The sequence below is a fragment of the Rhipicephalus sanguineus genome, chromosome 8 (assembly GCF_013339695.2).
Source record: "Rhipicephalus sanguineus isolate Rsan-2018 chromosome 8, BIME_Rsan_1.4, whole genome shotgun sequence".
NCBI classification, from domain to species: Eukaryota; Metazoa; Arthropoda; class Arachnida; order Ixodida; family Ixodidae; genus Rhipicephalus; species Rhipicephalus sanguineus.
In genome coordinates this window covers 25,930,471-25,944,532 of record NC_051183.1, presented here as the reverse complement: position 1 = coordinate 25,944,532, position 14,062 = coordinate 25,930,471, and the positions used below count along the sequence as shown (strand labels likewise).

The window sequence follows — 14,062 nt, the reverse complement described above, 5'->3', positions numbered from 1 at the left end:
CTTCATTTACTTTCTCCCTGTTTTTGATATCTATTTTTGGTCTCTGTTTATTTCCATTTCTGTATTTCTCTCTCTACCTTTTTAACACGAAAGTGTTTTATGCCGGGGTCCACCAAGACTTCACTGACGTATTTCCGTCACGGATATGACGTTCTTAAAATGTACACGAACATAATACAAAGAAAAAAAACCAGAATAAAAAGTTCCACCAACGTAGAAAATTTGGGAATCGAACCCACGACCTCTCGGTCCGCGACGATAGATCGCCGAGCGTTTAACCCAGTGCGCCACAAACGCGTTTGCAGGGGGCTACACACACGCGCCTTATATATCTAACACTCCTCCGTGTAACTGCGCTCTTGCTCGGGGCGGTGCCGCCGCCTACGAGCAGAAAAGAGAAGTACTGCATTATGACACTACCGCGCACCGACAGTGAACGCTTCGGTGGTCTCAACTCTACGACGCCTCGATGCCACCATTCGAAGGGACGCTGGCATCAAGAAGCACTACCAACGCCACCTAGGTGGCGTTCGGCCTACTCAGCACAGCGGAGCGTGGCCTCCGCAATTAGCTCTGAAAATGTTTCTGAAGTTGATCGCGGAGGCTGCAATTGCGACGCGCTATACGCGCTGATTTGACTCGGTGACGATTCAGTTACGTGCTTCGTCTTTCGCGTTGTGCTAGCGTGTGCAGCGTAGTGCAGCTTCCATATGCACCCACGGTGTTTCTCCGCTGTCTATTGATACGAGTGTGATGGCAGCGACTACGAGAACTGCGGTATTAAGCGCTGTCGAAAGACAACGACGTCGGCGAGCTAACGTCGCGCAAGTGAATTCGGTGCAGTGATGGACACGCCAGGGGGGAGCGGGAGGCCTTCGCGCGTTCACGGCTCAAGCTGAGAACTCTGCCTCTCGCTTTCCAGAAATTGACCGCAACGCGACCCTACTGGCTGCCATACACACACCGAACCAAGACCGAAATGATCGTATCTTCGCAGAAGCGACCCGCCAGCGGGACGCCGCTCGACAATACTACGACGCAGGATGCCCAGCACACCCACAGGATGGTCCACGACCCGCAAATCATGCACCCTTCGCTGCAGCGGACCACGAGTTCACCAAACGATTCAGTGACAACCCGTTCGGTTTAGCCTGCACCGTTTGCGAACAGTTCACATGTGATTTGCGCGATGCTCCGGCGCGTGCAATGCAGTGTCTCCGGACAATGTATCCCGGTCGCGAGTCTTTCGAAGACTTCCGCTTATGTGCCAACTGTTTCACTTTCGTGTTCTATACCGATTTCTATATCAGAGGGATCAACCACATTTTTTTCTGTCCCTTGCCCTCTCTCTCTTTCTATTCTTTCTCTGTCTCATTATTTCTGGCTGCCTCTTTCTTTCTATGACTTTCTTTGTCTCTCCCTCTCTCTCTCTGCTGTACCCGTTCTCTCGCTCATCAGAGGTACTGCAGCACACGCAGGAAATACCGGCGCACGTGTTCTAGGAGCGTATCCGGAGATGGAGAAGAAGATGGCTCATGCCCGTTGATGATGATAATAGTTTTTTGTTCGCTCTGCACGACTGCCAGTCGGTTAAGAAGCTCCGCTGTTAAAAAGATCATATTAAATACTTAGTTATCACGTAACGTGATGTACTTAGTACATTCATGTATCGTGCCGGATTCGTAGATTCTTGGTTTGCCCAGGTAGCGGATCTATGGCACAAAACAAGATCACAATCATCATCCCGGCGTGTGACCTTGTTCGAAAGGTGAACCAGCTGCGGTGGGAGTGGCGGCGGAGCGCAAGTCACGGCCATGGAGCGCTCCCCGCCAACACACCAGCCTGAAGAAGCGCCAATGCCGAGCACTGGAATGGAACCGCCGGCGAAGAAAGCCCGCTTCTCCAGGTCCATCAAAAACCTCCTCGACGCCCATGGCAGCACAAGAACGAGCAATGGCGCCGCGCCGGAGCCGAGCAGACGAGACGTTGCTGTTGGCACTGACGGCTCGGAGGAGTTCTCGGAGGAGGAGCTGGCGAAGCTGCGCAGAGAATTCGAGTGGTACGACAAAGACGGCGATGGCCAGATCACCGCCGAGGACCTGGGCGCCATGATGAGCGCACTGGGCTTCAACCTGACCCAGGAGGAGCTCGAGATGGAGATCGCAGAGGTAGACAGGAATGGCGACGGAACGATAAATTTCTCCGAATTCGTCGCCATGAATGCAGGTGACATTACGCCCCCCGACATTACGCCGCACGACAGTACGCGCACGGCAGAAGATATCCGCGTGATGTTCCAGGTGAGTACGCCTATCCTTTGGTTCACCGCTTTCCCCTCCGGTGCGAATTATTGCATCGGTCTCGTAAAGCAATTAGCTTGCGATACACCAAAGGGTTTTCACAGCGTGGGAGCACTGTAACAAGAGTATGCGGCGCTTCCTAGACGTGTCCGAGTCCCACACATCATGGGAAGCAAGGTGGTTATTACATTGCCGGCGGGCGCTCGGGTCAATGAAAGCAACTTCAGGGAGCCACTTAAAGCTAAAAGCCATTCCATATGAGTTTTATGACCTCGAATATGCTTATCAATACGTCTTCCTTGCCAAGACTAGGGGCCAATGAAGTGATGCTGCCGCACCCATATTTATAAATCCACGATACGCTCGTTCGCACATCTAATCAGATCGCGGCACAGCGTAAAAATAACGTGCCGAGGTGCAACCGCTGTCACGTCAACGCCACTTTCCCCACATAACCGTATGAATCAAATAAAGTTAGGCGGGCACTGGCTGGTTAAATAAGCTTAGGCGGGTTAACCTCTTCTACCTTTTTAGCCTTCACAATGGCTCTTTTTTAGCGCTTCTTGCAGTATTTCCTCATCGTGACCACGGTATCCAAGTTAACCTAGCGATCTCGAGCCAGAGTTTAAAAATGTGATGATGCATTGTATGACAACGTCATCAAATGAATCTTGCTGATTACTGCATAAAGTATTTCACACAATTATTGTTGTGCCCAATTGCGCATTAGCAAAAATAAATAAACACTTCTCAAATAAACGAAGCTGGGCGGAAAGGTTCAATCAGGTAGTTCTAGATCCGTTTGAAAAAGGTCCCATTAGATAGCTTATAACTCTCTATGAAGTAAGAATTGGTTTTTTAACACGAAAGTGTTTTATGCCGGGGTCCACCAAGACTTCAATGAGGTATTTCCGTCACGGAAATGACGTCCAAAAAGGTACACGATCACATGGCAAAGAAAAAGATTCCGTCACCGGGCATCGAACCCACGACCGCTCGATCCGCAACAACAGATTCCGGGCACGTTATCCACTGCGCCACGGTCACAGAGTCTAGAGGCTTTACAAACACGCCTTTTATACCTACCACTCTCCCGGTCGGCGGGGTGGTGTTGCCCTCTGGGAGCGGTAAGGTAATGTAATTCGTCATTACTATGGCCTCCGCGATTAGCACCTGCAACGCGTTACACCTTCGTCCTATTCGGTGCGTTTTCAATAGATGTTCAATTTTGTCAATGCCTTAACACACCGCGACCTGGCGACATTGGCCCAAGCGTGGTTAAAGCGTCGGCCTCGCTCATAGCATCACGTTAATCCAAACCAAAAATAGCTTTGCGACGCGCACCTGCCACACCTGGCTGTAACACCGCGTTCTCCGCTCACGCGCTCGCCCTGAGAAAAGTCGCGGCCGGGCGACCGGGGCGGCACGACGCGCTTTGCGTTTCCCTCTAGTCTGGCCGTGGCGTTCAATCACATTTTAACATGCCGCGGGATGGCGACTAAGTTCTGCGCCCAATATGCGACGCTCTTCTGCCTATCGCACCTCCTTCTTTGATTAAGCTTTCACCGCTGACTACTACAGCTACCACAAGGGTTTGTTTAATCATTTAACATGGACGTTAGTCGTCGGGTGGAGATGTACCACCAATCATGAAAGTGGGTGCATACACGCTAAACGGTGCCATTAGTTGCCAGACATCAATATACATTGTGCCAACTCTCTTATATCAATGTACAGTAAACATTCAGTTACTTCTGTAAGGGCGCGCTTTACTTTCGTGTTATTCCGATTCCTATGAGGGAGGGATCAACCATGTTTTTCTCTGCCTACTACAGATACTCGTGATAAACAAGAAAAAAAAAGCCGCACGTCCCCGAAGGGGATCGTGAGGAAATGCGAATGCATTTGGGTGCACCCGATGAGTGTGCGATTAATTAATGAAGAGAGACGAGAGTGTGCACGTAGAGGCGTAATGCTCAAGTTGCATTGTGTTACACTTCGTCCTAGTGGTATCGTTGCCGCGAGATTCGACTTCACCGATTTCCATCGCTATCAAGACACCAAAGCGCGCGCTCCCTGCATGATATATATAGGTCCGAGCGCGCAGAGGAGGAGCGCCCGAGTTCTCTCTCCACCGAGCGAGCACCCCTATGCGAGCGCCCTCACCGGGTACACTCCTCCTCCGTAAAGGGGTTGAGAAGGCAGGATGCAGGCAAAACCTGCGGGGACTTGTGGACTGGTTCGTAGATAACGACCTTCGGGTCGTGGTATCTGACAAGGAAGGATGTTTTGTTGCCTTGCCTAATGAGTTGTTTAATAAGAAAGCCATGGATGCTGTGGAAAAGAACTTCAAGCTGGTGAATGAAAAGGCCTCTAAGATAAAGAAGCGTGCCCTGGCACTTCTTGAGCGGTTAAATTTAGAGCGCCTGTATTCCGGTGTTAAATCTGCTAAAGGTCTTGAGCTGCAGATTTTTTTCACTGCAAAGACCCAAAAGGCTGAAGTCCCATTCCGGGCTATTGTTACCGAGCGGAACTCATGGCAACACGTGGTGTCGGGTTTTTTACAGAAGCATTTAGAGGCGTTGCATGTGGTTGATCCTTTCCTTGTTCGCAACTCAGAATAGGTGGTGACACTGTTGGCTGAGCGCAACCCTTCAAGTTGTAAGGCGTTTAGCGTAGATGTACAAGACTTGTTTTATTCTTTGCCACATGGTTACCTCATGAGCTGTGTGAAAGAAACTATCGTCGAGGATAATGATGAAGTGATGTTTAGGAATAATGTTGGTATTCCAGTGGAAAGCTTCTTAGAGCTACTTTGGTTTTACCTATGCTCTACAGTTGTTTCATTTGGGCAGAGTCTGTTTGTACAGAAATCGGGCATCTGTATCGGGTCAAGGGTAGCCCCAGTATTAAGTAATATATGCCTTTGGAAAAGTGGACCGCGCCCTTGAACAAGATTTCGAGGGTGTTGCACGACGTGCTTTTAGATATGTCGATGACTACTTGGTGTTTGTCGATCGCGTCAATTTTATGGCGTCCATGATCCAGGTCTTAAGTATGTTTAAACAAAGGGGCAAAGGTCTGTGCTTTACCTCTGAAATCCCAAGAGACAATGTTTTGCAATTCTTAGATCTTTCATTACAGTTCCAGAGGGATCATGTTTGCTGGTCTTATTCCCCCCGTTCCTCAAAACCATTGTTAAGCTATCGCTCTGCTCATTCAAAAATTGTAAAGAATGGATTGGCCACGTCTTGTCTCAATTCGGCTTTAAAGAAGTCTTGTCCTCACACTGTACGTGAGAGTTTTTTAAGGCAGGTTGGCAGATTGGAAGCGGCTGGTTTCCCGCGCCTGGTCCTAGCTTCCACATCACAGCGATTGCTTCATCGCTTGAAAAAAGAAAAAGAAGAGGGTCTTGATGCTGTGGTTCTGCCCTCGGATAGGGGAAAAAAACTCGTTGTTATCCTTATCTGCACTCGGTATCCCACCGTTTGAGAAGATTGGTGGTCTTATGATGTGAATGTTGTTTTTCGCGCCGGCAAGAAGCTAGGGAGCGTTTGCACGAGAGTTGAAAAAAGAGCGCAGGAGAGGCAAGCTCCTGACAGCACTGAAGGTTGCACTATGAAGCACTCTAAGCGTTTCACTGAATGCGCGAGCGGAGTGGTGTACGCCATCCCTTTGTCATGCGGTGGTGCGTACATTGGGCAGACCGGTCGTTGTCTCAACGTCCGTCTAAGGGAGCACGCTAGCTCTCTGAAAGGCACACCATCAACGCATCTTTCCCTCCATTGCCGGCAGTGCGGATGCGCAGCCGAGCTAAACAAAACACCGTGATGATGAGGCCACAGGGACCAGCGCACGCGTGAAATTGCTGAAGCATTTGAAATATAAAAGCAAGAGACAGATGCGTGAGCCAGCCTTCAATCGCTCTCACAGAATCTGAGATTACCTATCTACAGCATACATGAGTACATGCCTGGTGGGGGATATGAATTGTTGTTTGGTTTTTGTGTTTTTTTGTTTTCTTTTGTGGTTTTTTGCGATTTTTTTCTGTGTGCTTATATATGACACGTTTCTCTTCCATTAAAATTTCAGTTGTTAGACAGCGCTTGTGTCGTGCACTTCCTTGTGTTTCGTGTTTCCTGTTTTGCGCTGAACATGGCGAGTACGTTCCAACTAGCCCAATTGCCACCTTACTTCAGTTCATCACTAGTTCAACGGGCTCTTTTCAGTGTGTTAACCTTGACTTCAATAATCCAGCGGTCTTGTCTTCACTCATTGCGGTATGCGAATGCCGGGCGCGGGTTGCGTCTTGGCACGCAAAGCGCTCGCTGTGCCCACGAGACATTCAAGCCATCTGTGGGTGGCTTCAACCTTCGCCCAGCCATGCAAGGAGGATGTGCCGCCTGCTGCGGTCGGGGTGGTGGCGACAAAGCCGTCACTTTCGTGAGTGCCTTCGTGTTCGCTGTAGCTTTCCACTGGAATACCAACATTATTCCTAAACATCACTTCATCATTATCCTCGACGATAGTTTCTTTCACACAGCTCATGAGGTAACCATGATGGCAAAGAATAAAACAAGTCTTGTACATCTACGCTAAACGCCTTACAACTTGAAGGTTGCGCTCAGCCAACAGTGTCACCACCTCTTCTGAGTTGCGAACAAGGAAAGGATCAACCACATGCAACGCCTCTAAATGCTTCTCTAAAAAACCCGACACCACGTGTTGCCATGAGTTCCGCTCGGTAACAATAGCCCGGAATGGGACTTCAGCCTTATGGGTCTTTGCAGTGAAAAAAATCTGCAGCTCAAGACCTTTAGCAGATTTAACACCGGAATACAGGCGCTCTAAATTTAACCGCTCAAGAAGTGCCAGGGCACGCTTCTTTATCTTAGAGGCCTTTTCATTCACCAGCTTGAAGTTCTTTTCCCACAGCATCCATGGCTTCTTATTAAACAACTCATTAGGCAAGGCAACAAAACATCCTTCCCTGTCAGATACCACGACCCGAAGGTCGTTATCTACGAACCAGTCCACAAGTCCCCGCAGGTTTTGCCTGCATCCGCCTTCTCAACCCCTTTACGGATAGCTAACACAGATTCTTAATGCAATGCACATTTCCGCCTCGGGAACCTGGCGGGAAACCTCACGTGCTAGGGCCACTTTTTCAACTGGAGAAAGGTAAGGTCAAACAGAATTTTGGACCCTAACCGAAGAGTACGTTCGAAACGTTCCGGTACCTGAGTGTCCCCCAGAACAATCACACGTCCTTCACTGGTAGGTGCTTTGGGTTTTGAAGGCAGAGTCGGTAGCACGGCTTTCCAAAGGAACTCAGATAGATCATTCGATGTCCTAGTCAATTCGAAAAACAGACGCCGTTGTCCACGTATGTCCCCGATAACACTACAGCGAACACGAAGGCACTCACGAAAGTGACGGCTTTGTCGCCACCACTCCGACCGCAGCAGGCGGCACATCCTCCTTGTATGGCTGGGCGAAGGTTGAAGCCACCCACAGATGGCTTGAATGTCTCGTGGGCACAGCGAGCGCTTTGCGTGCCAAGACGCAACCCGCGCCCGGCATTCGCATACCGCAATGAGTGAAGACAAGACCGCTGGATTATTGAAGCTCAAGGTTAACACACTGAAAAGAGCCCGTTGAACTAGTGATGAACTGAAGTAAGGTGGCAAATTGGGCTAGTTGGAACGTACTCGCCATGTTCAGCGCAAAACAGGAACACGAAAACACAAGGAAGTGCACGACACAAGCGCTGTCTAACAACTGAAATTTTAATGGAAGAAACGTGTCATATATAAGCACACAGAAAAAAACCGCAAAAAACCACAAAAGAAAACAAAAAAACACAAAAACCAAACAAAAATTCTTATCCCCCACCAGGCATGTACTCATGTATACTGTAGATAGGTAATCTCAGCTTCTGTGAGAGCGATTGAAGGCTGGCTCAGGCATCTGTCTCTTGCTTTTATAATTTCAAATGCTTCAGCAATTTCACGCGTGCGCTGGTCCCTGTGCCTCATCATCACGGTGGTTTTGTTTAGCTCGGCTGCGCATCCGCACTGCCGGCAATGGAGGGAAAGATGCGTTGATGGTGTGCCTTTCAGAGAGCTAGCGTGCTCCCTTAGACGGACGTTGAGACAACGACCCGTCTGCCCAATGTACGCACCACCGCATGACAAAGGGATGGCGTACACCACTCCGCTCGCGCATTCAGTGAAACGCTTAGAGTGCTTCATAGTGCCACCTTCAGTGCTGTCAGCAGCTTGCCTCTCCTGCGCTCTTTTTAACACGAAAGTGTTTTATGCCGGGGTCCACCAAGACTTCACTGACGTATTTCCGTCACGGATATGACGTTCTTAAAATGTACACGAACATAATACAAAGAAAAAAAAAACCAGAATAAAAAGTTCCACAAACGTAGAAAATTTGGGAATCGAACCCACGACCTCTCGGTGCGCGACGATAGATCGCCGAGCGTTTAACCCCATTGCGCCACAAACGCGTTTGCAGGGGGCTACACACACGCGCCTTATATATCTAACACTCCTGCGTGTAACTGCGCTCTTGCTCGGGGCGGTGCCGCCGCCTACGAGCAGAAAAGAGAAGTACTGCATTATGACACTACCTCGCACCGACAGTGAACGCTTCGGTGGTCTCAACTCTACGACGCCTCGATGCCACCATTCGAAGGGACGCTGGCACCAAGAAGCACTACCAACGCCACCTAGGTGGCGTTCGCCCTACTCAGCACAGCGGAGCGTGGCCTCCGCAATTAGCTCTGAAAATGTTTCTGAAGTTGATCGCGGAGGCTGCAATTGCGACGCGCTATACGCGCTGATTTGACTCGGTGACGATTCAGTTACGTGCTTCGTCTTTCGCGTTGTGCTAGCGTGTGCAGCGTAGTGCAGCTTCCATATGCACCCACGGTGTTTCTCCGCTGTCTATTGATACGAGTGTGATGGCAGCGACTACGAGAACTGCGGTATTAAGCGCTGTCGAAAGACAACGACGTCGGCGAGCTAACGTCGCGCAAGTGAATTCGGTGCAGCGATGGACACGCCAGGGGGTAGCGGGAGGCCTTCGCGCGTTCACGGCTCAAGCTGAGAACTCTGCCTCTCGCTTTCCAGAAATTGACCGCAACGCGACCCTACTGGCTGCCATACACACACCGAACCAAGACCGAAATGATCGTATCTTCGCAGAAGCGACCCGCCAGCGGGACGCCGCTCGACAATACGACGCAGGATGCCCAGCACACCCACAGGATGGTCCACGACCCGCAAATCATGCACCCTTCGCTGCAGCGGACCACGAGTTCACCAAACGATTCAGTGACAACCCGTTCGGTTTAGCCTGCACCGTTTGCGAACAGTTCACATGTCATTTGCGCGATGCTCCGGCGCGTGCAATGCAGTGTCTCCGGACAATGTATCCCGGTCGCGAGTCTTTCGAAGACTTCCGCTTATGTGCCAACTGTTTCACTTTCGTGTTCTATACCGATTCCTATATCAGAGGGATCAACCACATTTTTTTTCAACTCTCGCGCAAACGCTCCCTAGCTTCTTGCCGGCGCGAAAAACAACATTCACATCATAATGACCACCAATCTTCTTCAAACGGTGGGATACCGAGTGCAGATAAGGGATAACAACGAATTTTTTTCCCCTATCCGAGGGCAGAACCACAGCATCAAGACCCTCTTCTTTTTCTTTTTTCAAGCGATGAAGCAATCGCTGTGATGTGGAAGCTAGGACCAGGCGCGGGAAACCAGCCGCTTCCAATCTGTCAACCTGCCTTAAAAAACTCTCACGTACAGTGTGAGGACAAGACTTCTTTAAAGCCGAATTGAGACAAGACGTGGCCAATCCATTCTTTACAATTTTTGAATGAGCAGAGCGATAGCTTAACAATGGTTTTGAGGAACGGGGGGAATAAGACCAGCAAACATGATCCCTCTGGAACTGTAATGAAAGATCTAAGAATTGCAAGACATTGTCTCTTGGGATTTCAAAGGTAAAGCACAGACCTTTGCCCCTTTGTTTAAACATACTTAAGACCTGGATCATGGACGCCATAAAATTGACGCGATCGACAAACACCAAGTAGTCATCGACATATCTAAAAGCATGTCGTGCAACACCCTCGAAATCTTGTTCAAGGGCACGGTCCACTTTTCCAAGACATATATTACTTAATACTGGGGCTACCCTTGACCCGATACAGATGCCCGATTTCTGTACAAACAGACTCTGCCCAAATGAAACAACTGTAGAGCATAGGTAAAACCAAAGTAGCTCTAAGAAGCTTTCCACTGGAATACCAACATTATTCCTAAACATCACTTCATCATTATCCTCGACGATAGTTTCTTTCACACAGCTCATGAGGTAACCATGTGGCAAAGAATAAAACAAGTCTTGTACATCTACGCTAAACGCCTTACAACTTGAAGGGTTGCGCTCAGCCAACAGTGTCACCACCTCTTCTGAGTTGCGAACAAGGAAAGGATCAACCACATGCAACGCCTCTAAATGCTTCTCTAAAAAACCCGACACCACGTGTTGCCATGAGTTCCGCTCGGTAACAATAGCCCGGAATGGGACTTCAGCCTTATGGGTCTTTGCAGTGAAAAAAATCTGCAGCTCAAGACCTTTAGCAGATTTAACACCGGAATACAGGCGCTCTAAATTTAACCGCTCAAGAAGTGCCAGGGCACGCTTCTTTATCTTAGAGGCCTTTTCATTCACCAGCTTGAAGTTCTTTTCCACAGCATCCATGGCTTTCTTATTAAACAACTCATTAGGCAAGGCAACAAAACATCCTTCCTTAACTTCATATCTACCCTTCATATTTGTTTTGTCTTTCATGTTTCCACTGTGCATACGTATTAATTTCACGGTTTAAGTATATAGATTTTTTTTTCATAAGTTGTCTGTGTAGTTGTATTACGGGTGGTGGCGTTATCTATGTCCCGTTTTTGTTTTTCGTGTGTGTGTGTGATCATACCCCACATCTAATACTCCCGCACGAGGGCCTTTTGGGATATTGTAAATACATTAAAAAAAACTGACGCTCCGTTACATATTCGCCTAACACGACTCCAAGCCGAAAACCATCGCCTTTCTTTCTGCCCAGTCGATGCATTTATCCTCTCCCTTCCCCTTCCGAATGCTTTCAGACCTTACGCGGATTTGCAGGGCCTCCAGGATCGGAGGCCTTGCACGCTTCCTGCACCTCTCCTCGTTTTTCATTGACACCGTGATAGGCGGATCTTAAAGCAATAATGATGTAGTGAGGTAACGTCATAGTGACGTCATGAATATATTATGGTAACGAAAACAAATTGCGATATCTGAGCTACTAATGACATCATATGGTTACGTCATCGCGTGATGATTTTTTGCGGTCAATCGTGTTGACGTACACGCCGCGGGACGACGGTCGACGCTGACGGTGAATTTTCTCACCTGGTGAGGCATCGAAGGATTTCGGCTCGATAAACATACGTACATTGTATTCTCTCAGGCTTTGGACTGCTACAGATCATAGTTTTCGTTATCCAGTATAGTTTAAATGTGTCGTGTGGAGCCGAGCCCAATATTAGGAATTCAGTGACGAAGAGTAGCAGCTGCCTTAGGAGGTGTTTCTTATAGTCCCGAGGGGTCACTCCCATATCAATTTGGAACTATTCGCGACGGGAGCATAAAAGGTATTTTGTACTTCGATACTTTGATTGGTTTACCGCCATTTTCGCTAATGGGAAACTGGAAGTAATCCTACGAGAATTACTGAAATTGCTTGGTTTAACGGGAGCGGTGAAAAACGGCAAAAAGTTGGCAAAGCAGGAAGCAGAAATAGCATTTTATCCATCACTTTTAACTCTACTCTTAATACTTCCGACCACGAAACCCCTGTACGTGTAGAATTATTATGCACGGATCAATCACGTGTGGATTTTTTTCGAGGAAAATACAACGCTTTCGTTATGCTGCCATGGGCCCTTCAAAACAAATTCAACTGATATTTTGAGATGGAAAAGAAAACAACGTTAAAAAATGAACTACGCGCCCCTATCAGTCTCTGTTCCACGTCTGAACTATAAATAACAAGTATCCTATTGCCTACTGAAATACGTAAACAAAGTCAATGAGGAAAACAGGCCGTGAAACACGTCTTGTGATATCACTGCAGAGTAGTTTTCGTGAGCTAAAAATGTACTCAGCACTTCGTACACAGCAATGTTCCGGTTGTTCTTACAGATGAAATCTCGATTAAATGCTCCAGTAAATGTTCATCGTACACGTTTGTGTACTCCGTGTATGTGTGTGCATGTGGGACGCAATTTTCACCTCGATTGCTCACGCAGCTGATTGACCGGCACGGCAACGGCTTCCTCACCTTGGATGAGCTGCGCCGATTCTTCGCCGCGTTCGACGAAGAAGGTCTGACGGACGAGGAGATCGAAGAGTTTATACGTGAGGCCGACACGGACGGCGACGGCAAAATAAGCTACGACGAGTTTGTGGCTCTGATAACGTCGATGTATTCATGGAAATAAAATTCTTTTATTCATCGTTTATACAATAATATTAATAATAATAATAATCATATATGTGTTCTTACGTGCCAAAGCCACCATAAGATTATGAAGCATGCCGCGCTGGAGAGGTCCGGAAATTTTGACCATCTGGTGTTCTTTTACGTGCACTGTCATGGCACAGAACACGGGCCTCTACGATTTCACCTTCACCGAAATCCGGGATTAGACATCCTATCTATAAGCTACTGACATCTACGAGTTCACTTGTATACAGTTCTAATTATTACGCCGCCGTATTATGCAGGGTGCCCCAGCTATCTTTAGCCAGAGTTTGAAAATATGCCGACACACTCAATGACGTCGCCACCAAATGCATTTTGCTTACTGTTGCATAGAGTAAGCCACAATATTTTTATGTTTACCGCTTAATTGCTTATTTAGGCATGTGTAACAAACATTTCAACTAAAGAATCTAGTCGAAACGTTCTATGGAAGAAGCTGTAAATCTGCTTGCAAACCATTCGAATAGACAGTTTCCAACTATATATCTGTTAACTGTGTTTTTCTACTTATTACAGATGCCCGCGAAATACGAAAAATTTCGTCATCTCCCCGTAAAGGGAACCCTGAGTATTATACGAAGCAGCCATGAGTCGACTTAGAAGTCTGTAAATGTTTTATTTTGTTCATCACTGTTCATGGTCCTTCTATTCGAGGTTCCCCTGATGTTGTTACTCGTCATGTGTGACTTTAAGCTCAGGGGAACGGTTCCCCTGATGTTATTACTCGTCCTGTTAAGCACAGGGGAACGTTTTCCCTTAAGCATCGTTCATCCGTAAAGTATAAAGTTAATGGCTCTTGCTGCAAAGGTTGCGGCTTGAAGTTTGAGAATGCGATGTCAACGCGCCCGTTTCTCTTCGACTTCGCCAGCCCGCCGCTCCGGATCGGCTGGGACACTGGCTACTTGGACGCGACGCCGGGGAGACAGGCCTCGTTCATCAACTGCTTCGCATCAGCTGCTTCGCATCGATTTATGGCGTAGTGGGTACCTTGCATAATTTATGGCGTAGTGGGTACCTTGCATGAGAGAGAGAGAGAGAGAAAACTTTTATTTGTGAAGGCCTCAAGGATTATCCTCGTTGGGTGGAGCCCTTAGTTCAGGGCCCCATTGGCTCGCGCCACACCACGTGCCCGCTGGATCAGC

The 14,062-nt window shown here is 48.2% G+C and overlaps 1 protein-coding gene across 1 annotated transcript; it reads left to right on the top strand.

Moving 5' to 3' along the window:
- The first annotated feature begins 1,814 nt into the window (after positions 1–1,814).
- LOC119403088 (calmodulin-beta) lies at positions 1,815–12,876 on the top strand. The gene is made up of 2 exons (XM_049418169.1): positions 1,815–2,300; positions 12,685–12,876. Exons 1-2 carry the CDS (start codon positions 1,815–1,817, stop codon positions 12,874–12,876), a joined length of 678 nt encoding a protein of 225 aa, XP_049274126.1.
- The last annotated feature ends 1,186 nt before the right edge of the window (positions 12,877–14,062 follow it).